The sequence below is a fragment of the Lissotriton helveticus genome, chromosome 6, assembly GCF_964261635.1.
Source record: "Lissotriton helveticus chromosome 6, aLisHel1.1, whole genome shotgun sequence".
Taxonomy (NCBI): Eukaryota; Metazoa; Chordata; class Amphibia; order Caudata; family Salamandridae; genus Lissotriton; species Lissotriton helveticus.
In genome coordinates, this window is record NC_136067.1 from 718,931,038 (window position 1) to 718,957,607 (window position 26,570).

Sequence of the window (26,570 nt, forward strand, 5' to 3'; positions counted from 1 at the left end):
TAAACATTCTAGACTGACGAGAGTTTAACCTATTGGCATTGTAAATGACAATGCCTTTTATTTATGTTTTAAAAACCAACACATAAAGAATAGGCATTGCCATTTACAATGCCAATAGCCCAAACTCTAACAACTGCGAAACCTATTGCATTGCAAATGCTTGTTTGATCTTTCTGCATAGCTTTCCTGGACAGTTCAGAGGCATTGATTTCTTCTTTATAACTTTTTTTTTCATTAAATTTTCTGGCAGTTGTTGCCCAGTCTGTTCTGAGCTCTAAGACACTTGGTAACATCTCTAGTTTCTCAATAATGTTCCCTCAGAAACAGTGAGCACTAGAAATGGGGCATGTAGATTGAGATGAAACTTTTTCGTCAAGACCTTGCAGCTGGTTTACAATTCTAGAGACAATGCCAATTTGAACTTCCATCTTAAAAGACTGCATATACACAGCTTCGACATTCAAAGTCCAGAGCAATATCACTGTATTTATTTAATAGGCAAGCCCATGAGTTGCACTTCGATTATTCCCCATTTACTATAGCGACATTCCGGTTAGGCCTGACTACCAGACAGAGTCCAACTTTGACCTGTTTATAAAAGTCAACAGTGTTCCAGCCCCGAAGAGCTATTCGACAGACATGTTCCTTAACAGCGTTTTTGGGCCCTTCAGTCAGTATTACCAGTATCAGCAGGGATTGTACGATGCGGGTCCCCGAGAATGTCGTATTGGAGGACGCAGTGGCTGCCTTCGGTGAGTAACACAGCCTGCTCTTCAGGGGCAGTGGCTAAGTGTCACAGTTTTCACAGGTGGTTTGGGAGGATTTTACAGCTTCTGCTTCTGATTCCTAGTCAGGGCTCGGGTCACCAAAGCACCCTCTCCTCTCAATGACTGCATCAACCAAGCTAAGACCATTGCCCTTCCCGGTACCCCCTCCTGGTATACAGGGTCACCCTCCTACTCTGCACACAGGCAACGGCTCGATCTGCATGACAATAAGTCCTCTTCATCACAGCCCCCTCTCCAGCCGCGCATAGGCCATGGCTCGATCTGCATGGTTAACTTCACGACGGCCCCCTTTAGCATACGAGGTCGCCCGGCGGGCATGGCTAACTGCGCAGAAGTCCCCTCTGGCGAACGGGGGTTGCAACGTTTTTGGGGGGTGGGGGGGGATATTTCTTCTTTAAGATTTTACATTATACAATGAGTACTATATACTTATTAAAAAAATTCAATATATAATATTCGGTCGATATGTTAACATAAATGGTATCAGTGTAGTTTCGCTGACCTTGTATATTCTGTTGACATTTTTATATTAGAGCAGGGGTTTCACCCAGTGCCCTATTCTTGAGGAAATATCCAATTTAAAACATGAAAAAGACAACATTAATGCTGTTTTATAGGAGAAAAACATCGAAAAATAACAGTAGGGGTGGAGTCTCTGCTGTCCTACTTTGCATGTACTTGGTGTCGGGTAATAAATCACGGTTCTGTGTGATTACTGTTTACATGAGGTGGGACCATATGTACATTGTGCATTAGTGTCTGTGCTCGAAAGGGTATATGTTGCCTGGCCCTGGTGGGTAGAAGGTGTATTGTGTGTGGAGGGGGGAGTTCTCCTTTTAATCATAATCCCTGTGAAAGGGACGTCCCTTCTCAGCATACCGGAGTGGCGTGCCGCCACATCTCCTGTAGTTGCTGATTCTTTTAAAAAAAAAAATCTTTTTATTGAAAGAAAAACAGTTCCATCATAATACACATTGTGGAGCAGTGAAAAAGCAGTATTAGCTTACAGTGTGAAAATCACATCAGTCCAATCTTAAACAGTCATTGGGATGATCCACCACAAATTCAGCGTACTCTCTAGCCCGACCCCAGCCTTCAGTCCAACCCCTGCCCAACTAGCTAACCTTCCCACTGGATCCTCCCTCCTCCCTTTCCCCTCGCGTGGCACTGCAGTTTGTAGCTAAGCCGAAAAACCATGGCCTCCCTGGGAGGAGGGAACACAAGCATGTCACAGGCTATGCCCGATAGGGCAGGGCCCCACTATTCACCCTCCGAGGCATCCAGACACTCTCCTCTGTACCTTCTCCAGGCCTGCCAGATCTTCTCCCATTTCCTGGGGCAACCCCTACTGTTAAATATGACCTTCTCCGCCCTCTGGCACCAATCTAAGTCTCTTTCCCATTCCTCTATCGTTGGCAGCAGGTCACTCCCCCAGAGACGTGCGATATTTCTTTTCGCCACCATGCTCGCAAAGGCCAACCACACCGTATCTCCCTTAGGCCATGTTACCTCTCCCGTGATTCCTAAGATATGCCACCTGGCCTCAAGCGGCACCTCCGCCCCAACTACCTCCTCCATTATATCGTTCAACCTGACCCAGTAGGAACGAATTTTGGGGCATCCCCAGAGGATGTGGAAGAATGTGCCCTCGTAGCCGCACCCTCTCAGGCAGAAGTGTGACGTTGCGGGGTGTAGGACCTGTGGAGTATACGGAGCTGTACCAAACGGAATCGCGCCCGGATCGCCACTTCCCTGGGACACTGCAGGGCCTCGTTCCAGTCGTCGTCTTCTAGCAAGTCCAAATCCGATTCCCATTTTTCCCCTAGTGGCCCGAGTGTGTCCGGGAGGTTATGGGTTAGTTTCTTGTAGGTGAGCGAGATAGCCTTATCAATCATTGGGTCCAGAAGCAGCCTGTCTTCGAGTGGGGCGTATTCAGGCAGTTGGTCCCCCTGTGATAAATGCGAATGTATGGCATGTGTAAGTTGTTGGTAGTGGAGGAATTCTCCATTCCCCATCTGGAATTCAGACTGCAAAGCCGTGAATTCCACTACTCGCCCCCTCTTCAAGACATCACCCAATAGGTCTATGCCGATAAGGCTCCATTTATGCAGATCGCGGAGTTTAACTACTTCTCTCAGGAAGTCTCCCTTCCACAGGGGCGTCTGAGCCGTTAGTTTCTTCTCCCAGCCGAGCAACTTCGTCGCCCGCTTCCATATCTGGACCACCACCGCGGTCTGGGGGGGCAAGGGCAGACTACGCCGCTTCCCGGAGTAAAGGGCTGCCAGATAGTTATCCGCGCCCAGGGCTTCGCGGTCTACCCGATACGCCGGCTCCTCTTGCGGGGCCAAGACCCCACCGTTGATGTTGGCCAGCTGAGCCGCCCAGTAGTAGAGGCGAATGTCAGGGACCGCCAGTCCCCCCTCATAGGGACCGCGCTGCAGCTTACTAAGGGCAATCCGCGGGCATCCGCCGCTCCACAGAAGGGAACGCTGCTCCGCCTCCACCGTTTTAAAAACCTGGTCTGGGAGCGGAAAGGGGGAGCTCTGCAGCACGTACAGCAGTTGTGGCAGGGCCATCATTTTGAAAAGTACCGCTCTCCCCATGAGGGAGACCGGGAGGGTGCGCCAGTATTGCACGTCTCCGTGCAAACGGTCAAGTAGCGGCTGTACATTAAGCCGGAGGAACTCCGGGGCCGTTGGGGCGATCCAGATCCCTAAATAGCGAAACGCCTCCTGCCACACCAGGCCCTCGCATCCTGCAACCACAGGCGGTTGGGATCCCGACAGTACATAGCCAAGGGATTTACTCCAGTTGATCCGGTACCCAGAATATTCCCCGAAAGTACGTAATATAGTCATTAGGCGCCAGATCGATTCCGCCAGTCTCCGGGTGTATAACAGGATGTCATCGGCGTAGAGCGAAATACGCTCTTCCCATCCGCCATCCATTTCTATCCCCCACACCCCAGGGTCCGTCCTCACCCAGTGCGCCAGCGGCTCCAAAGCCAGGGCAAAGAGGGTCGGGGACAGGGGGCATCCCTGTCTCGTGCCACGTCCCAATTGGAACTCACGAGACGTGGCCCGTTCACTCGGACTCGCGCCAATGGTTCCGCGTACAGCAGTTTCACCCATGAGCAGAAGTTTGCTCCGAAACCCAATTTCTCCAAGACGGCGTAGATGTAACGCCATTCGACACTGTCGAAGGCCATATGGGCGTCGAGGGAGAGCAAGGACGCCGGAGCTCCCGTGGGCTCGGCGACTGTCTGTAGAACCCCAAACAGCCGGCGTAGGTTAAGTCTCATGTTCCGGTGGGGCATGAAGCCCGACAGGTCCGGGTGGACCAGCGACTGGATCACCGCTCCCAGGCGCGTAGCGAGGATCTTTCCAAGGACCTTCGTCTCGTAGTTGAGGAGGGAGATAGGCCTGTAGGAGCCACAGGCGCCCCGTGGTTTCCCCGCTTTGTGGATCACCACGATCGTGGCTAACCGAAGATCCCTCGGGAGGTGACCCACATCCCGCGCCTCACGGAGCATACTGCATAGATGTGGCGCAACGCGGCTGGCCACACAGCCGAACGCCTCCGCCGGAAACCCGTTGGGTCCCGGGGCCTTCCCAGTCTGTAAATCCCCCATAGCCTCTTCCACTTCCTTGACAGTGATATCTGCCTCCAGCAATCTGCCGCCTCCAGGACCGGAAGTTGCATGGGGGCAAGGAAGTCACGACATTCCTGGCCATTACGAGACGTATGGGAGCGGTAGACCTCTTCATAGTAGCGTGCAAAGTCCTCCACTATGGCCCTGCTCGTGGTGCTCACCGACCCATCCGGGTGCTCTATATTCGGCACCCAACTACGGTCTCGCCTTTCCAGCCAGGCGATCATTCTGTTCGCCTTATCACCCATGTCATAGACTCTACGCTGGGTGGCTAGTGCGTGCGCCCGTGCTTGTTCCGTCTGGAGATCCTTCACTTCTTTGCTAAGTAAGCGCACCCTATGCAGTCTGGCCCTGTCCCGTTCCGGGGTGAGCCCCGTCTCATTGTTCAGAGCCATAATCTCTGCTTCCAAACGCTCCACCTGTGCATATTTATCTTTACGCCTCCGCCCTACTTCAGCCTGCACAAAATCCCTTGCCACAGTTTTATATGCCTCCCACACTATCCCAGGGGAGTACACGGAGCCTACATTATCAGCAAAATATTGATCCACTCTCTCCCCGAAGCGCTCTTGAAAGTCCTTATCTTTAAAGAGAAAAGAGTCCAGCCTAAGGAGAACACCCCAGTCTCGGGTGGGGCCCAGCAACTTGACCCCCACTGGTGCATGGTCTGAAATACCTCGAGCATGAAGGTGCCCATCCCGAAACAGGTTCATGCTGTCCATGCGCATGAAAATATAGTCAATCCTGGAGGAGGACCTATGGGCCGCCGACAGGTGTGTGAAGTGTCTGAGGTGCGGGTTGTGTGTCCTCCACAAATCAAGGAGACCCATTGCCTGCGTAAAGTCCCACCGTGGGTGACGACCTCTCTATGTCCCTATGCATTACATCATTCATATCTCCACCCAGTACTAACCGTCCCTGGGGGCAATTCCAGCAACAACCTCCCTACATCCGGAAGAGTGGACGTCTGCAACCTCGGGGGTATGTATAGGGAGAAGAAGGTCAGAGGGCGGCCCTCCCATTGCGCAGACTGTGCCACATAGCGACCCAGGGGATCGTACCAGCTTCGTCCCAGAACCAATGGCAGAGAATTTTTAACAAGTATGCCCACACCCCTGGAGCCTGTCGTGAAACCAGAGTGTGCCCGGAGGGTATACCCGAACCTGTCCAGCGCCCTACAGTGATTCCCCAGCAGATGCGTCTCCTGTAGGACGACGACATCAGGAGCATGTCTACGGAGGTATTGCAGAACGACAGTGCGCTTGATTTTATTCTGCAGGCCATTCACATTCCAGGATAAAATGTTTATATGTTGCGTCTTGTGTAAATGCGTGCCTACCATGTCGTCCGCCAGTATTGAATGTGGAAGGACCATCCCTTCCCTCCACCCGCTCCTCCCTGCCCCCCACTTGTGTTGATGGAATCAAAACCATGATATAAAGCAGAAACCACAAGTAAATACCTGAACCAAACCTGCCGTTTCCCCCCCTCAACAGCCCCCCACCCTGCTACCCTGCCACTCCGGCCAACAACGCCGGACATCCCCAATCAGCAGAGCGCCTGTAGCCCTTAAAAACGATAACCTTAGGGGTGAGTGGTGCAGCCAATCCCACCCTCCGGGGCTCTCCCCCTCAGACCCCCCATGAAGGACCATAAGTAAACCAACAAACATCCCCGCCAGAACCAAAGGCCCACGACAGATAAGGAACCCTCCCCTAATGCAGACAGTGCCCCTTCACCTGGGCGAGGGCGAGCCGCCATCTCCTGCACATTAGTTCATACAAAACCAGTATATGCAGGACCCCAGCTCAGAACAGTTCCACCACCTCCACCGCAGGAGAGAACAGCACGAGGAGTATGTATAGTCACGGCAAGCAGTACAATATCATCATACATTACATGTCCATAGGAGTGCTTCAGTCAGAGTTGATATAGTTCGACCCCTCACTCCAGATCCGGAGATGCCGATAGGCTGCGGGTCCGCCTCCGCGTCCCAGGGGACGGATCCTCCCGGTGGTGCTGCGTGTCCCCCGGCACTTTCACGGAAGAGGCCGGAGACCGGGGGGCCGTGTCTCTCCAACTACCCTCTCCATCCGGGCCTCGCGCCGCCGCCCGCGCCCCTCCAACCAGGTGGTGAAGAAAAAGGATTTGCCTTCCGCCAGCACCTTGAGCCGCGCCGGGAAGAACATCATGTAACGGAGGTCGCACTCCCGCAGTTTCCTCTTGCCTGCGTCAAACGATCTGCGCTCCTGCTGGACCTTGAGCGTAAAGTCCGGGAAGAAACGTATCAAGCGTCCTCCACCCGCAGGTCCCCGTGCCGCCGCGCCGCCTGCAGGATTGCGTCTCGGTCGCGGTAGTTGAGCACCCGCGCTATGATGGTCCGTGGCGGGAGCCCCGGGCGCGGAGGTGGGACCGGCGCTCTGTGCGCCCGCTCTATGACAAAGAATTTAGAGAGCCTCTTGGGTTTTAGAGTGTTCAGGATGAGGTCCTCTAGGAACAGTTCCACGCTGGTCCCTTCCATTTTTTCCGGCACGCCTACCACTCTTAGGTTGTTTTGCAGCGTGAATCTTTCTGGATTCATTATGCTGTGCATATTCCGCAATCTGGTGGTTGGGTCCAGAATCGTAGTCTTTTTTTTTTTTTGTCGTAGCCCAGGTGGGCGTCGACGTCCCACCATTTGGTGTCCTTTCGGTGACGTCTGCGTGCTTCCGGCGGAAGCTACCACCCTTGGGCGCCATCTTCAGATTCTTTTTTCCGCCGTTGGGTCTGGATCGTCGCGTGAAGCTCCAGAAGTTTTGGAGGAGGAAAGAAGAGAATACAGCAGAAATTCACAGGTGAAGACCTAAGAACATCGACAGAAGAAGACCTTTAGTGAGGAGACGACGAAGAAAGGAGAGAACTTCGAAATCTTCGACCTCCTTGAAGGAATGCGCACACAGGAGGCCCCTTGAGCGCAGGGATGTACAAGACGCCGTTTAAATTCTGCAAGAACTGCCACCACAAGTTCGCACAGAAGGACCAGCACCCAGTCTGCAACCTCTGCCTGCCAATCAACCACGAAAGCAGAGACTGCAACGCCTGCTCCGTCTTCAAGCCGAAGACACTCCGAATTCGAGAAGGACAGAGGACGGCTCACCACACGATGCAGGGCAAGGGCCAAGCCCTGACGCTCTACGAACTTGGCCTCTCCACCGACGATGAGGACAACATCGCCGAGGGACCAGATGACTTCACGGTCGCTGAGACCGATAAGAGTACGCCTGATAAGGTAGGAGAGTCTACGACCCCGAAAACTCCCACAGGGCCTCGAAAACCTGAGGCAGACTCTCGAAAGTCAGAGCACAGAGCCTCAAAAGGAGCACCGGCACCGAGCAAATCGACGACCGAAGCTGCATCCTCCGAAAAAGAGCCCAGCGGATCCTCCGAGAAGGACTCCCGGAGGCAGAAGACCAGCGAAAAGCAAAGGTCATCGAAGCAAGCCCCCGAAAAAGGGCCTTCGACTTCGACGTCGAAAGAAAAAGAGCCGAAGAAAGCTTCGACGACGACGCCGAAAAGGGCGGCCGAAACGCTCGACGACGAACAGGCCGCAGAAATGCAGAGAAAAAAGAGAAGGCTCGAGGCCGAAATGGAGAACATCCTTCAGAGAAAGAAGGACTTCGAAGAAAAAATGAAAAGTTACAAGATTCCCCCGAAGCCGGCACAGACTGTCGCTGAGGTACAGGAGATCGAAGAGTTCGACATCGAAGAGCCGCCGAAAACTCCGGAACCTTCGGAGCACGAAGAGGAGGAGGACCTCTACTACACAGATGGGGATTACGGGGAACAGCAGTCAAGCTACGGTTCTGGTTCCTCGACGGCCCAAGACCAGGAATGGCAGGACATCGAGGCCGAAAACCCAGAGGAGGCGGTAGAAACATACCCCTCGAGGCCTTCGCCACCGGATGACATTGGGGCATACAATGAGGTGGTAAGAAAGGCGGCAACAGCTTATGGAATTAAGCTGGAAGAGGAGAAGCCAAAAGCAGACTTCCTGCTCGAGACACTGCTCCCCATACAGACAAGGAGCCAGTTCCTGCCCATGCTCAAGAGTATCACGGCCCAGGGAAATGAGGCCTTCAAGGACCCGGCTACATGCAGATCTGTAACGCCGAGGACCGAGAAGAAGTACAAATTCTCCTCCGAAGACCCAGCTTACATCAAGGGTTCCGTCACAGCGGATTCTATCATCGCCGCAACGGCCAGGAAAAGGGCAAACGTCCCAACAACGTCCGTGTCAGATTTGCACTCCGCGGGATTCACATGCAGCAACAATGCTCCACCTCCAGACCGACCGAACACCCTGAAGTATAAACACAGGGTGTTCAGACGATACGGCGAGGGAAAAACCCCAAAAGGGGAAAAAACCCAAAAAGAAATAAGATAAGAAGGAAGGGGCAACAGGGATAAAGAAACTGGAAGACAAAAAGTACAAGGTTAATACAAGTCTTAACCCTACTCTCATCAATTCTCACTAATTCAACACCCCCATGAAATCACCTGTAATGAATGACTCTACGCCACCCTATTGCTGTGTCTCCCGTCTTCCTTCCTTCCTGGTCAACACAAAAGAAAGGTGTTACCAACCATCCATGACTTAAATAACCCAAAAGCCTTAATTGTTGTGTTACACATACCCCATAGTACAACAACAAGGGATTGTCAAGTTCCAAAACAAACGTGAAAAGCACCAAGAAATAAGGAGCACCCCTGTGTTTATGGGAGGCCAAGAGTTCACTCCAGTATTGAAATAAAGGACAATGGTTTTTCCTTCAAGTCGATATAAACTCAAAATCACCAAACACGGCAGTGTGTAGTTCCTTCACTACTACACTCCGCTTTGATATTTGTACATCCACATGTGTAGTTAGAAAGAATCCTCGACCAAGGATTCGTGACTGCAGTGCGGAGGTCCCAAAACCCCCCCTTGCACTCCGCCACTTGAATAACCGTGAATACAGGGAAAAGCACTGACGCCCAGGAATCCTCCCTGAAAGAGTGTCAAGAGGACATAAACAACGGCAATGATTCCTCGCAGCCGCGAGGCAAAAACAGTTACCCAGCACAGTTCTTACTTCGAGTGTCAGAGCGACTCGGAGTTCAGCTGAAATGAACGCGCCAACTAGCGCGCAACAAAGTACCAGAAATACGGCTCCCGTCTTCCATGCAGGGAACCCAACAGGTTTCTCAGGAACAACAGAACAGAGGAGCAGCCGCTACCTCTAACATCCGGAATCACTAGCACCGGACGGCAGGATCTGCCCGGTGATATCCGTGACACACCGGGAACTCTGGGAAATGTAGTTCTGAGCCCGTGAACGGTGGGAAACGTAGTTCTTTGGGCAGGCGCGCTAGGCTAAACCCTGACAGTCCGGACCCCCACCTGACAAAGAAAGCAGGAGGATGGACCTAACGGGCAGGAAGATTGAGAGGAACGCTGCAACGCACTGGCGGATGGCGAATTCCAACGCCCTCCTGAATAGGCATCAATACCAGCACTGGGAGGAGATGGGACAGTTGCTCAAACATCTCCCGGAACAATACCGTGACAGAGGAGCACACCTGGTAGAGGAAGGGAAGAGCATCGCCAACTCATGCCTGAAGACAGCCTTGGACGGGGCAGAAACATCCAGCAGACTGATGGCTATAGGCATCACTGAAAGAAGGCAAGCATGGCTCAGGATCTCAGGATTCAAGGCTGAAGTCCAGAACAACATCCTGAACACACCCTTCAGCGGTGAAACATTGTTCGGAGCCCCAGTTGATGATAAGCTCACCCAATTGAAGAAGGACAACGAGACGGCAAGGTCCATGGGAGTCCTGCAGTTCAGAGGGATGAGAAGGGGCACTCCGTCGCGGAGGCCGAACGGCAGAGGGGGAAGCCAGCGAGGAGATTCTCACCAGAGTTTCCACCAGGGGCAACAGAGTGACAGTCAAGGCCACCAGGGGCAAAACTGGAACTACCAAGGCAGGGGCCAGTCCTTTCGATCGAGAGGAAATGGACGGGGCCAGAGAAGAAGAGGCGGCCCCCCTCTAAGTGACTTCACACGAGAGAAGGTGCTCTACCACCCACACCCTCCGGGGGAGGAGCACGGGAAAACAAAGAGGAGAGGGCTACACGGACAAGACACAAAGGAACATGCAACTCCGGTAGGAGGAAGATTGAGATTTTTTCTCCAGGAGTGGAGAAAAATAACAGACAAGTGGATACTCAATATTATGCAGTTCGGGTACTGCATAGAGTTGGAAAAAAAGGCCACCAAACAGAAAACCAAAGAAAAGACAGCACTCAGGAAGAGAGCTGCAACTACTGCAAGAGGAAGCCCAAGAACTCCTCCTCAAAGCGGCCATAGAACGGGTCCCCTTCAAAGAACGCAACATGGGAGTGTACTCAAACTACTTCCTAGTGCCAAAGGTGGACGAAAGCCTAAGACCCATCCTGGATCTACGGTTCCTGAACAAATACGTCAAAACTCAAAAATTCAAAATGACGTCCCTACAAGAGGTCATCCCTCAGATAAAAGCAGGGGACTTCTTGTCTACCATAGACCTCAAAGATGCATTCCTGCACATCCCCATGAACAAGCAGCACAAGCACATGCTAAGGTTCACGGTAAACAAGGATCACTACCAATTCACGACCCTAGCTTTCGGCCTAAAGTCTGCACCAAGGGTGTTCACCAAATGCCTTGCGGCAGTGGCCGCACACCTAAGGAGAAAGGGGATACACGTGTACCCCTACCTCGACGACTGGCTGGTGAAGGCAAACTGCTACAGAACATGCAAAGATCATGCAGAACAGGTGACAGGAACGCTAGCAAACCTGGGTTTCTCCATACACTGGGGCAAAAGCTCGATGGAACCAGAGCAGGTGAAGATCTTCCTGGGAGCCCAGATCGACACCATACAATGCAGAGTCTTACCGAGCGAAAAGAGAACGCTCAGCCTACTGAGGGAGAAACGTCACTACCAGAAGGGGCGATCTCTGACAGTGAGGACTGTGAGCAAGATCTTGGGGATGATGGCATCATGCATCCACCTGGTCCCCAATGCACGCCTACAAATGAGACCACTCCAAGAGTGGCTGCAACAACAATGGTCACAAGCTACAGGATGTTGGGAGGATCTAGTGGTTGTAACGCACAGGGTGCAGGAAGAGATAAGGTGGTGGACCAAGGAGAGAATAACGGAAGGAAAACCTCTAACACCACCGGACCCAACAGTGACCATCACCACAGACGCATCCCAGAAGGGGTGGGGCGCACACATGAACAGGCTCAGAGTGAGGGGTCTGTGGAGCCCTACAGATGCAGTCAGGCACATCAACTACCTGGAACTGAAAACTGTGTTGCTAGCCCTCAAGGCCTTTCAAAAACACCTACACAACCAGAAGGTGCTAATACAAACAGACAACACCACAACGATGTTTTACATAAACAAACAGGGGGGAACTCAATCGTTCCCGCTGTCAAACTTGGCACAAGAGATCTGGAAATGGGCCATACCACTAAAAATAGACCTGCTAGCCATACACCTGCCAGGGAAGGACAATGTGGAAGCGGATTGGCTCAGCAGGCAGACTTCAGCATCCCACGAGTGGGAACTCAACAGTCAGGAAACAGAGTCTATTCAGGAAGTGGGGCACCCCAACAATAGACCTATTTGCAACACACCGGAATGCAAAATGCCAATACTTTGTATCCAGGCAACCAGAGGCACGGTCCCAGGGGAATGCCCTATGGATAAGCTGGTCAAAAACATTTGCCTACGCTTTTCCCCCGATACCACTGATCCCCAGGGTGCTCAACAAATGCATGAAGAGCAACATGACACTCATCCTTGTGGCACCACAATGGGCCAGGCAGACCTGGTACTCTCAGATAAGGGAGATGGCGCAGGGGCCACCCCACAAGTTCTCAAAAAGAAGAGACCTACTCTCCATGGAAAACGGAGGAATCCTACACCCAGAGCCAGAGAGCCTCAACCTCTCAGCCTGGCTCCTGAGGACTTAGAATTTGCACACCTGAAACTACCAGAGAGCACCCTGCGGGTACTGCGAGAGGCAAGAAGGCCCAGCACACGCAAGTGCTATGGGGAAAAGTGGAAAAGATTCACTCAATGGTGTTGCAAGAAACAACTCCAAAGGAGACTGACCAAGGAGTCCACGGTGCTAAGGTACCTCACACACCTAATCAAGGCAAAGCTAAGCTCATCCTCACTGAGAGGGCACCTAGCAGCGATTGTGGCATACACAAGAGGAGAAACAGGGAGAAGCTTCTTCACATCTCAAGTCGTGAAAAGATTCCTGGAAGGGGCTAAAAGAATAGCGCCGCCAAAGAGAATGCCGCCACCGGCCTGGAACTTAAACGTGGTACTGACGGAGCTCATGAAAGCACCCTTCGAACCCATCTGTGATGCACTACATTGAAAGAACGAAGGAACACAGAAAAACAAAACAGTTCTTCGTATCCTTCGCAAACAGTTACATGGGCAAACCAGTGACTAAAAACACCATAGCTCGATGGATCGCACAGACAATTCAGTTCTGCCACAAGCAAGCTGGCCAGGAGCTAACAGGAGGGGCACAAGCCCACTTCACCAGGAAGAAAGGAGCAACAATTGCCTTCCTGGCCAACACACCGATTCAGGATATATGCCTGGCGGCAACATGGGCTTCAGTACACACTTTCACGAAGCACTACTGTGTGGATGTACAGATGAACAAGGAAGCACAAGTGGGACAAAAAGTGCTTCAACATATTTTCAGCAACCAACGCTCATCTTCCACCCAACCGCCACAAAAGTAACGAAAACCGCTACAAAATCTATGCACAGCATAGTGAATCCAGAAAGATTCACGCTGCAAAACGAATAGTTTCTTACCTGTCGGTGTAGTTTTGCAGCTTGAAGATCTTTCTGGATTCACTAGCGAACCCACCCGCCTCCGCCAGAAAGATGAGGCTGGAAAAGAGGGTGGAAAAACATGGAAAAGAAAGCAAGTTGGAACAATTACAAAATACGTGGAAACACTAACGTTGAAAAACGATTAACATACATAGCCATGGACTCACTACAAAGACAAACAAGGAAAAGAGACAGAAAAAAGAATCCGAAGATGGCGCCCAAGGGTGGTAGCTTCCGCCGGAAGCACGCCGACGTCACCGAAAGGACACCAAATGGTGGGACGTCGACGCCCACCTGGGCTACGACAAAAAAAAAAAAAGAGAGAAAAAAGACTACGATTCCGGACCCAACCACCAGATTGCGGAATATGCCAGATTGCGGAATATGCACAGCATAGTGAATCCAGAAAGATCTTCAAGCTGCAAAACTACACCGACAGGTAAGAAACTATTCGTTCCTTCGGGCCCTCCCTTCCTGGTCCTCCAGCCGAGCCGCCATCTGTTGGTGCTGGTGCGTGAGCCGCTGGACCTGTTGCTGCAACGACTTGGTAGCTCCCTGCAAGTCTGTGATAGCCGCCGCATTCTGGGTGGCCTTTTCCGACGTCTTGTTCAGGTCAGCTCTCTGGAGCGTCAACTCGACGGACATTTTGTCTATTTTAGACTCCAGCGTGGTGCCCAGGGATTGAATGGCCTGCATTATGGAGGAGAGGGATGGTTCGCGGGGCTCCTCAGATGGTCCAGGGTGGGGCAGCGCGCCACCGGCCGAGCCCGCCGTGTAGTTATCCATCGTATTAGATTGAGGCGTCGTGGTCTTCTTGCCCCGCATAGTCGTAGAGGATGGCAGGCGGCCACTCACAATGCCACTCCTCCAGGCAGGGCCAACACTGGTTTCGCGGTCCTATCGTGCACGACCAGAGTCCGCGGTCGGTATGGATCCTCCCGCCCGCGAAGCAGGCCCCCTCCCGACAGCCAAGTCGCGCAGCAGAGCGAGAGGTCCGGTAGGCGCAGCGGCCCGCGGCAACAGGGGCCCAGCAGGCCCCCCCGTCAGCCAGATAGAACCGCGGGTCTCCTGTCCAATGTACCCCCACGTGGCCAGCCGCAGATAAGGGGGGGCTCAGTCACAGGCGTCTAGCGACGCGACCAGCGCTCCGCGCCACAGGACGCTCGCCCTCTCTCCGGGCCTCACTCCAATCCCCCGGGAGGCTCTCAGGATGTCCATGCCCCCCAGGAGCCCTGGCGGATTCCACGCCGCCCCCAGCCGCTCAAAGCGGGAGTGTCAGGAGGCCAACAGGTGTCCCTTCAGGAAGCACGGGCCGCAAGGTGTCCACAGCGGGCCCCGCCGTTCGGTCCACTCGCCGGGGGTCTATGCGGGCCGCCTCCCAGTCCCGCAGCCGCCGCCGTGCAGGTCCAGCGCAAGCCCGCGGCCAAATGGCAGAAGGTGCCGCGATCTGCGGTCCGGGGCCGCCCCCAACCGCCATCCAACGCTTCCTTCCCGCGCCTCCAGCGCCTCCACTCACTCGCGGCTGGTGCTCCGCCGCCAGCTCCGCGAGGCAAAGGCCGCAGTCGGCCTCGAAACTTCAGCACCCAGAGCTCCGTCACCCGGGCTCGGAGTCGCACCGGGGAGGGGTCTGCAGGCACCGGAGATAAAGGGCTCCCCGATTCTGGCATTAGATACCGTGCTTTCGGCGGATCAGTGCCGGATTTTGGGGGTCGATGGGATCGCCGCCGGAGCGCCTTAAAACTAGGTGGCCATCTCGGTCGCTGCCAGACCACGCCGTAGTTGCTGATTCTTGGTCTATCAGCTTAGCCACAATGACTGTGAGGTGTCCATCTCCAGTGAGGGGGACTAGTTGCTCTCAGGCAATCTGATTTTAGCCTCTTTCAAATGTCTAACTCTGCCATTAAGGCTCTATGTAGATTTTTAAGCCAGAGGGAGATCGGGGGAGGTATCCGTGCCGTCCAACACATAGCCAATTTGCGCTTTACAACTACCAGAGTCTGGTTCAAAAATGTTTTCAGTGCCTTTCGTTTGGGTTAGCACTCCGTGACCCCCAGTAGAAAGTGTTGTCCGTGTACCTGTAATGTCATTTCTGCGGCCTCATTCAGTATTTCTGCTATTTCTGCTCAGTATGTAGGTATTCTCTGGCATGACCACACCATATGTATAAATGTGGACACAGGGTTGTCGCACCGAGGACACGTATATGGGGAGCCTGGCTATATCCTAGCTATTCTCTGAGGTGTAAGATAGGTGTGATATACTTGGGCCTTGCATTAATTGAGATGGTCTTAGGGATTCCCAGTCACTGTGCCCATTGCTTGTTGGTCAATGTGATTGATTAGTTCCTCATCCCACTAAGCCTGTAAAGTCGTTAATGGAGGTGTCCCGTCTTGACGTAGGGAAGTGTACAGCATTGTGATTGCTCGTCGGACATGAGGAGTGTTTGAAGGAGTCTAGACACTTCTGGTTCCGGGTGTGTCTGTTTCCATACCATGCGTAATTGATTTCTAATGCGACATACAGTAGAAAGGAGCTTGGGGATATCCCATAGTCCTCTTCTAAAGCGTTAAATGTAATGAAAATGCAGGCAGTGAACACGTCTCCCCATGTAGTGAGTTCTGTGTTGGTCCATTCAATTGCTTCTGGTCTCTGGCCATGCAATGTATAACCCGGGGTCACCCAAAGTGGCAGAGCCATAGCGTATGGGAGTAAGGAGTTTGTCTTATGGAAATATTGATGCCAGCAAAGCTTGGCAGTAGATATCAATAGGTCACCCAGTTTCTCTGTATTGCGGTCTCAGTACCTAGGAGCCACTCTAGTATTGTGTTTGAGTGAGTCATGTTTGCCCATTGCCCCAATTGGCCTACTATTTATCGCATTGGCCAATGTAACTTGGCAGCTGCATAGTAATGCTCGTAATTCGTGGCTCCTAGACAACCCTCTGATAAGGGTGCGTATAGTTTCATGAGTGAGACTCGTTTCCTGTTCTTTACCCATATTAGAGCTGTCAATAGTGACCTCAAGTCCTAGAAAAAATGTTGGGGTACTTGTAGCGGTAGAGCTGTGAAATGTATACTGTAATCACGGCAACAACTGCATTTTAGAAATGGCAATACGGCCCATGGGTGATAACGACAGGGAGGATCTGGCGCTGGCCGGGACCTTATCTAATTTTCCATCCAGAAGCGGGTGAGTGATAAACTTGAACGCCTAAGTATTTAAAAGTATCATAAGACCAAGGCAGTGGTTTGGCAGGAAGTGGTCCTTTCGGTTCGGAATTCAAGTATGCCATTGGGAATAAAAGCGACTTGTCCCAGTTGACCCTCAGGCCTGAAACATTTCCAAAATGCTCTAGTAGTCTCATCAGCTCAAGTTTTTTTTTTTGCATTGCCCCGTAGGTATATTAGCGCATCATCTGCGTATAGTGATACTACATGCCATCCGTTGTATACCGTTAATCCTCAGTCCTGTGTGCGTCAACGGAGCGCACATGTAAGGGGTTCCATTGCCAGAGCGAATATAATCGGTGACAAGGGACCAACCTTGGCGAGTTCCCTGCTCGATATAATAATGCACATACGTACTCTTGTAGTTCAAGAATGTTATAGCAAGGACACCTATTTCAGAAAGTGCAAGAAGAGAGCTCTTCTTGTAAATAGTGCAACCCTAGTGTATGGAATGTTTTCTCTATATCTAATGATGCCACCCAACCAGGTACCGCGTTTGTTTTCGCCCAGTCCATCAGCATAAACCTACGTACATTTAAAAATGTGATCCTATTAGGTATGAATCCATTCTGATCATAATGCACCAGTAGTTGTGTCAAAGCTGTTAGTCTATTTGCTAATACTCTACCTAGGATCTTGTAGTCTGTGTTTAATAGGGCTAGGCATTGGTATGACCTTAGGAGTAGCATGTCTTTACCCGGCTTAGGAAGCTTTACCAGCACCGCCTCCGTAGTGAGGCAGGTAACATCCCTGTATCATATGCATCCATATACTTACGGTGTATATGTGGGGCTAGTTGAGGCCAAAAGCTCATATAAAATTCCGGGGCCACCCATCCACTCCTGGTGTTTTCCCTCTTGCCAGCTGCTGTATAGCATCTTCTATTTCACATATTGTAATGGGGGATTCCAGCTCTGTTAGCATTGCTGGTGGTATCTGTGGGCGTGTGATGTCCTCTAAGAACGACTGTAGTTATGTGGTGTCTGTCCTGCGGAGCACTGTACAGGCTGCATAATGTGTGGAAGGCAGTATTTGTTAATCTGCGTGTTGATTACGCGCCCGCGCTGTCCATGATAGCTAGAATCGGGCTCCTTGGAGTATCTGAGTGCAGCAACCATGCCAATACCCTGCCTGGTTTGTCTCCCTCCATGTGTCGCCTGGCCTTGTATTTCCTGTAGTCAATAGTCTCCAAGCGTTCTAGTGCCTTCTTAAGCTAATCTTGCCTTTGCCAGCAGCCCTGTCGCTGAAGCGGAGTCAGGAGTCCTTTGTTCAAGTTGGTGTATCTCTGATTCTATTTGTATTATTTCCTTAAAGAGGACCAATTTGGCTCCATAAACTGTTTTGATCATGATTTCCCTCAGTACTACCTTAAATGCGTCCTATTCAATCCTTGGTCCTGAGGCTTCATTATCTTGGAAATAAGAGGCTATAGTTTCAGAAATAGAGGAGCGGTAATGGTGTGTCTCTAAGTGCTGCTACAGTTAATCACCACATTACTATTGCAGGCTTACTTATACCCCATTTCAACTGCAGCTGTAGTGGGCTGTGGTCTGACGATGTGCACCCGAGTTATTCCTCTTGGGAGACCTTTGTGAGGGCGTCGTGTGAACCGTATATTCAATCTATTCTGGTATGCAGGTTGTGTAAACCTAAGTAATGTGAATATTCCCTGTCCTCTGGATGTAGACCCCTCCACGCTCCCCGTATCTGCAAACTGGTGGACCATGTCTGTAAGCTGCCGGCTAGCTCTATGGATTGCGAACCGGAATTCGGGGGCAGGAACAGTCCATGTCTAGGTCATGTGTGCAGTTAAATTCCCCAACCCAAAAAATGGGGGCCATCGTGCCCTGCAATCATGTGGGTGACAAGGAGTGTAGATTGGATGCCTGATTAGAGTTAGGTGCATTAAGCAACACCAATGATATCGGAAGACCATACAATCGCCCCTCCAAGACCACATATCTGCCCTCCGTATTAATACGAGTAAATCAGACCCCCAACGCGTACCCAGGTGCCACCCATATCAATGTAAATGTAAATGTAATTTGTACTTGTAATGCGCACTAATACCCTTGGGTGTCCTGGCGCTGTAACGCATACCGCTGTGGAACCCTTCCTGGCTTTTCCCTGTGAAATGTCCACTCCTGGGCACCCCCAAGGTGAAGCCAGGCATCCCAGCGCTGTTGGGGCCGTTGTGGAGATTAAGCAAGCTATTGCCCAGAGTTGCATGATTAGAATAGGCACAGAGGCGAGAATGATCAGGTCCGAGGAAATTGAGTCCAAGTCCCGCCGAGGCGGGAATTGAACCCTGGTCCCGGGCCAGACCTCTGCATCAGGGTCTGCCGCTGTAACCATTGAACCACACTTCTCCACTAGAGTAGGTAGTACCTATTAGTGTACCGTTCTTCCACCTACGCATAGTCTCAAATGTTTGTGCAGTGAGGTGTGTCTCTTGTAGCAGAGCTAGGTATCTTTTCCGCCTTCGGAGGTATTGGTATACTCGGTAGTGCTTGGTATATCCCATCAAGCCACGGGCATTCCAGGTTAATAACATAATCATTGGGGCTAAGTCATTTATTTGTGGAGGCATATCACGGTGACTAAATGCATTCTCCCCGCTCGAGGATTCCCCCTCCACCCCCCAACCACCCGCCAATCAGACTCTTCCAAGCACAGGTTATGCATGATCTCCCTCCAAGTAATTGGTAAAAACACAGCCACCCCATTGTTTAGAAGCAAAAGAAAAATAAGGTCCCACTCCCTAGGCAGAACACCAGTGGACGACTGGCCATTTGCACTTATGCATGGATAACAACACAAATAAATACTAAAAGTCTATACAAATATTTTGGGGGGGCTTAACAATTGGCAGATTTGGGCCTGTGTAATACTCTGTGCCTCCTAGGACGACGTCCTATCCAATCACCTTCTCCAGTCCCTTCTGGCGGCTAACGTGTGACCCCGGAGCATGTTTTGTGCGGGGGACTCTGCCCGTTAGCTGCCAGCTTCCCCGCAACTCTACCTGAGGTGAGCTGGGGGAACTCTGGGAGCCTCCGGAGTCAGATGCCCATCCATCTAAATTTCCTTTGAATCTGTAGACCACTCCCCCAATCTCCGTCTCGGTCCTGTATCCCTGTCTGCCGATCAGGGTATTAGCCGGCAGGCATCAGTTCTTGGCAGCATCTCTAGTCAGGCACGGGTTTGCTACCGTGCTACCCTCCAGCATCCGTGTCACCACTATGTTGCGCATTCGAAATTTCAGCAGTTTTGGGGTTTTGTTTGTGATGTCGGTTGTGTCCCTTGATTGGATAACTTCGCATTTGGGCCGAGGGGGGAGGCCGCCCAGCCGATCCTGTCCCACCTCTGTTCTGGCAGCCTATTCCCCTCACCTTGGTTCAGGACCCTCTCGCTGTGGGGCACGGTTCCTTGCTCAGTCACTGGTTGTGGCGGCCTGCGATACCTGGGGCTCGTGGTCTCCTGTCCCGGCCCGACAGATCTTTTGTGTTCGCACTTCCTCAGGGCCGTCCGACACAGCCAGTGGGTCCAAACACAGCATGGAGGTCTTCCGAAGTACAATGAGCTGCAGGAGGCTCGTTTTTCCTTAGGATTCTCTCTGGCCTTTCAGGAGTTGCAGACTTTCCCATCGTACAGGGCTACGGCCTGATCTGCACGGCATTCCTATCCTCATACCTCGCTACCAGGAGCAACTCGTCAGGATCCCCACTGGACCATGCTCCCGCTAGAATTCTCCTCTTCCTCATAGGGCACACTAGTTTTGGCGGGCAGGTACTGGTGCTCCATGCTTAAGGTGCATGTGGTGTTCAATTTTCCAGTGAGCTGGGAGACTTGTAAGCCTTAACCACCCCCAATCCTGGTCACAGGCAGAAGTCTTGCAGAGCTTCTCCTCCTTGCGCAGCCCAGCTGTCTGCTTGACAGTTAGGGGCCTTGAACTCCCTCTTAGAGACCATTCCGAGATGCCAAATGCGATTTAGTGTCTCAGTCTTTAAAGTTTATGTTGGGGTGGGTTGCTTCCTTTTGAAGTGTTGTCTCCTCTGCCCTCTCCTTCCTCCAGAAAGCATTCGGTCACAGCAGGAGTGACTCCAAATCTGATGGCTCCACAACACAAACCATGGTACTGACTAGATTCAAATCTGGATGTCAGTCGCCTTGATATGTGTATCAAAAGGTTACCACAGCGCCTCACCCACTAATCTTTATAATTCTCTTATTAGCCCCATCTTCTTCTGGGAGGCCTTTTTCCAGTGACCTCTTACTCTTTGAAGTTACTGAAAAGCCTGACTCTACTTCTTGTGTATATCCCCCCCAGCTCACAGGATTGCATAAATCCACAAATCTTTCTCGGGCGATTTTCCTTCCTCCGCATGCCCTAGGTCTCTCAAAACAGAACCAGAGATCTTCCATGTGTTGTACCATTTGCAGGTACACATACACCCAGCACATGCACACTGCACAGTGCTACATACGATCTTGATGTAGGCTGTAGGTGTGTTCAGCAGCAGAACTTTACTTGAGCGAGCCTGTAGTTCTCACTCAAGTTACATGGGTAAAAATGGCCTGTTTACTTCTACTGATCACTAACAGGTATGCAGCCACTGCCAAACTCTTGCTACATAGCTACTGTCAAAGGCAGAAGCCCTTTACCACTATGAGGGTAGCGCTTTGGGCGGTCCTCCCGGTCCAACAAGACCACAGTCCATGAGGCAGGTCTATGTCATGAAGCACACCATGATCCATTTTTGCCCAGGACAACAAAAAATCAGCACCAGGGATCTAGACATCGTTGCAGCTGGGGCCCTCAGGTCAGGGGTGCAAGTCAGTCTCCATGCGAGGGACGTTTCGGTCCCAACAATCTCCTTTCCGCTGCTAACGAATGCAAACTTGACTCTCTGTTTGGCGCATTGTTTGAAACTCAAATTTACCTGCCCAAACCCCATGTGGTCCTGTAAACTAGAACTCCAAATGCAACAAAAGTGAAACTGTCTTGGGGTAACAGGTTATGTTCCTATGGCAAAACATTTTTTTTTCAATATTGAATCGGCAATGTCATTCGAATAAAAATCTAAATTACCAAAACCTTTTATAACAAGTTTTCCTCCAACCACCGCCCTGCCAACCCCCAGGACCTACTTGATGGAGGTCGCAGCGTGACCCCATTGAGTAGGTCCTCGTGTCAGCTCCCCTTGTGACGTTCCTCTTGTCGTCTGCTTACCCTCTACTGCCTTCAGTTTTCTGCCTCCTCTGCTCGGTTTTCTGCCTCTCCCCTGCTTGCTCCTGCCATCTATTTTGCCTTTTTTCTGCTAGTTACTGACCTTTTATTGTGCCTCTTTTTACTAGTTTCTGACCTTTATTCTGCCTCTTCCCTGCTCGTTTCTAATCTTTATTGTACCTCATTCTGCTTGTTTCTGGCTTTTATTGACGTTGCACCCATAGCGCCCAGATCCACCTTGGGGTGACAGTGCAGCGCTATACAAATGCTGATTGATTGATAAGAGTCCAGGCAAAACTGTATATGAAAAGGGCACAGCAGTAATAGATCGACATATTTTACATTAAAATAAAAATATTGAAATGTACTGAACAAGATGTTCTATCTGGCCGATCTTGTACTCTAATGCTTCTCCATCTCATTGTAGTGGAACTTAACCTTAATTGATGCTACCAGTTCACTTCACTCTGTGAAGTGATCAATTGTACACAATGTATTACAGGTTTTTCAGAAAATAATAATATTGTTGCATCTCTATACAGTTTGAGTGTGTTGGATTGATTTATTGTTAATCATAAGCATCCTTTTGTTACTATGGTGTTGGTGAAAGATTAAACATAACTAGTACTTTCGTAGGTCTTAGGGAGAAGCAGTAAATTGTAAGTAACTCACAGTAGAGAAGTACATTGTGTCAACATTTATATAGGTTTTGCGTTGAACTACCAGTGTATGTTGATTCTCAAACCAGGTTAAGTCGGCCATAGTAAAATGTTCATTGATACAAGTTGTAAATTAGGGGCTACAAAGCCATGTGAATTCTGCCGCCTGTAACTTTCAAATTGCCCCACTTAGTGGTTTAGGAACGTTATTTATCGTAGTCTGGCCTGGAATTTCTGTTTTATTCCTTAAATGATATGAGCCATTATCTATCAAGGAGTTATAGGATAAAATGGATCCTTTGATGCAATCTCTCTTCCTCCAGCCGCACCTGTTGGGGGAGAAGAATCTACCTGGTCAACTGAGCATACCCCCAGCCACACAAGTGAGGTGCTGTTTTTATCAGGAGAAGAGTGAAAACGCTGGGTGGTAGACATTTGTGGATCCCTGTACATTCTGGAACTTTCCCTTACAGAAATGCATGATCTTAGCCAAAGTTTGATGTTTTAAGGGCATTTTATGTAAGAAAATGTAGAGGATCCAGGCAAGTCACACCGCCCTGGACTACCCTGGGTGTCTAGTTTTCTGAAAGCTCTGAATTTGATTTCCTAGATGGTTGAGCCAGAGCCCAAATAGCACAGATACCAACATCACCATAATGGGTTCATCTACAACTTGTCCTGCTGCAGGTGACAGTCCAGCCACACAAGTAGAGTATCATTTTATTAGGAAAAGTGTGTGGCCACAGATCAGTGGCACATATTTTGTTATCAATAGATTTTTTTCCACATCCATTTTAGGCTTTTGCATGTGAGCCAATGTGCATGCAAAAAAGAACTCTAGCTGTGGGTATGACATGCTTTTGGACAATCAACAAACACTATATATCCCTACAACCAAGAGGGGGACTGATGGATATAACCCAGTAACACTGCCATAGGGGCAAAAAAAGTAGTTGAAAACATTGTCAAATTTTTCTGGCATTTTTTTCCTATCATTTTTAACATTATTTTAGATTGTAGAGGTTAGCTACTTTGGGAGAACCATGAGTGTTATACACAAATGACCCCTTTCTGCATTCATCCATGGGTTTTATACCGGTTTCCACCACAAGCATTAAAAAGGTACAAACCACAAAAAAGTAAATATCGACTACAGTTAAAAAAAGAAAATGCTAAAAGTATGGTTAGAATTTTTTTTTAAAACGTTGCTGGTTCTGGAATGCTGAGAAGATGGCAATCTTAGACCAGTAATCTTTATTTTGTGCTATTTTTACAAAACAAATATTCACTTTCTTGCACAGCAGTTTTTCACATTTAAAAGAAAAAGCAAACGTTTGGTACATTTTGGTTATTTGTTCAGTTCTGTCCAGGGAAATGCACAAACCCAGAGTACTTTTTAGAATCCCCAGCATGTGGGGGAAAATGACACAAATTTGGCCCGGATAACTTTTGTGGAAAAATAAGGTTTTGAAAGCTTAAGCAAACATCAAAAAAGGCTCATTATAGAGGGTGGGGGGCTGTCATTTAATGACCCGACAAGAAATGAATGTAACTTGGAAGTGCTAATGCAATATTTTCCCCCTACAATTGAGACCATCCACATTTTTTTTATATATTCTCCGTCATTTCAGTGCTGTTTTCTAAACCCGTTCCCTTTATCTGTGATCATTTCTTTTTGTAATCTTGATGATGTGTATTTTTTGTTTGTAATTTGACCTCTCTGATTTAAAAAAACTATTCAGTTGTTTACATATTTATGTTCAAACTAATGCTTTATTAATTTACTCTAGGTCAAATTGATTGGGCTGCTTTAGCTCAGGCATGGATTGCTCAACGTGAAGCTACTGGTCCTGACGTTGTGGGGCAACAAGCACTCGTACCAAATGGACAAGATGTTACAGTAATAGAAGCCGAACCAAACAACCATGGCGGTTTCCAGTCCGATCCAAACTTTAACAGAATGTGGCAGCCAGGTTTGTGTAGGCCTTTTATTGACTGATGTACTTGGTTATTTTTTAGTATTTCCATTGTTTTATGTTGAATCAGTAGGAACTGATATGATGTAACCGTGATAAAATATGGAAATTCTGTTCTTGCTCTGTGTTTATGCTTGGTACTAAGATAGGTGATAAAGGCCTGACATCAGGCACTGTACTAAAAAATCTTTTCTTGCTGGTGCATGCAGGTCTGAATTTGGCTTTAGGCTGACCAGCTATTGATTGAACCATGTCAGCCATAAAAAATGTTTTGATAATCTGGGCCTTTGAGGGACCCCAAGGAAGTTCTCGTTAACCTTGAGTTTGCCACCTAAGACTGTTCCATCTGAAGCACCTCACATCTTTTTCTAATTCAATGCAAATGGTAGCTGCAGAATTTAACATCTTTTCCTGGGTGCTCAGATCCACACTTGTTTATTGTTTGATATCCTGGAATAAGCCCTATCATTTGAAGGACAGGCTCTGCCATTTAAAATATTTCAGATCTGGCTATCTATAATATTTTGCAGCGTGAATCTTTCTGGATTCACTATGCTGTGCATTATTCCGCGGTCTTGTGGTTGGGTCCGGATTCGTAGTCTTTTCTTTGTTTTTTTTTTTTTTTTTCTCTTTGCCCAGGTGGGCGTCGGCGTCACACCCCCTTTGGGTGTATTTCCGGTGACGTCGGCATGCTTCCTGCGGAAGCTCCCACTCTTGGGCGCCATCTTCAGATTCTTTTTTTCCGCGGTCGGGTCTGGATCGTTCCCGTTTGGGCTCCAGACATTTTTGGAGAAAGAAGAAAGAAAAATACAGAAAAGACGAGGAGAAGTCATCTGAAGACTCCAGGGGACTTCACCGACGAAAGACAAGCAAAGATAAGGCGTTTTCCATCCAGATCTTCGACGACCGTCGACGAACACGCGACCAGAGAGGCCCTGGACGCTCGAGGATGGACAACACGCCGTTCAAGTTCTGCCGTAACTGCCACCACAAGTACGCGCAGAAGGACCAGCACCCGGTATGCAACCTTTGCCTACCGGTGGACCACGAAAGCGGAGACTGCAACGCCTGTTCCGCCTTCACCCCGAAGACCCTTCGTGTGAGAGAGAGGCAGAGGGTAGCACACGCCGCCCTGCAGGGGAAGGCCCCGACCCCGTCGCTCTACGAGCTGGGGATGTCCTCCGAGGAAGAAGACAACGCTGCCGCCGAAGACGACAGCTACACGGTCGTAGAGACCGATTACACGAAGACTTCTGACAAGGTAGGAGACTCTTCGGCCCCCAAGAACCCGAGAGACTCTGAGTCTCGAAAAATCGAGGGCAAGACCCCGAAAGCGCCGACGCCAAAAAAGGCGGCGTCCGCGACTACTCCCAGGCCCAGCGGATCCTCAGAGAAGGAGTCCCCGGCGCCGAGAGCTGCTGATCAGCAGAAGACGTCGAAAATCGTCCCCGAAAAGGATCGATCGACGAGGGAGAAAGACCCGAAACTGTCGACGACGACCAGAGACCCGATATCCGGTTCGACGTCGAAAACTTCGACTCCGAGAGGCACGGCGACGAGCCATCCGTCGAAGAGAGCGGCGGAACCATCCGACGCGGAACACGCGGCCGAGATGGAAAAGAAAAGAAGGCGCCTCGAGGCAGAAATGGAGAACTTCATGCAGCGGAAAAAAGATTTCGACGCAAGGATGAAGGCCTTCACGATCCCTCACAAGACCAAGCCACCAGTGCTGGAGGCGGTCGAGGAGGAAGAAGAAGAGGTCGCCGAAGTCACCGAGCAAGACCAGGACGTCGAGGTGTTCGACGACCAGGAGGAGTACGAGAATCCCCACGAGAGCTACAGCTATGGGGAGGAAGATGAGGGCAGGACAGACACAGAGTCGGCGCCCTATGACCTTCAGGAGGTAGATTACATCGATGTCGACACCGACAGCCCGGAGGAGGTGGTCGACACCTACCCCTCGAGGCCCTCGCCGCCGGACGACATCGGGGCCTACAACGCGGTGATACAATCTGCCGCAGCAGCTTTCAAGCTCAAGCTCGACGAAGAGAAGCAGAAAGCAGACTTCCTTCTGGAAACATTGCTCCCAACACAAACGAGG

The 26,570-nt window shown here is 50.4% G+C and overlaps 1 protein-coding gene across 2 annotated transcripts in view; it reads left to right on the forward strand.

Annotated features, from left to right (window-relative positions):
- Positions 1 to 26,570, forward strand: part of PNISR (PNN interacting serine and arginine rich protein) — a 356,148-nt gene that overhangs the window by 66,750 nt on the left and 262,828 nt on the right. For both annotated transcript variants that reach the window (XM_078648213.1, XM_078648214.1), the window contains exon 3: positions 24,284 to 24,466. In XM_078648213.1, the coding sequence (XP_078504339.1) occupies positions 24,284 to 24,466 (183 nt within the window). The remainder of the gene's footprint in view (positions 1 to 24,283; positions 24,467 to 26,570) is intronic.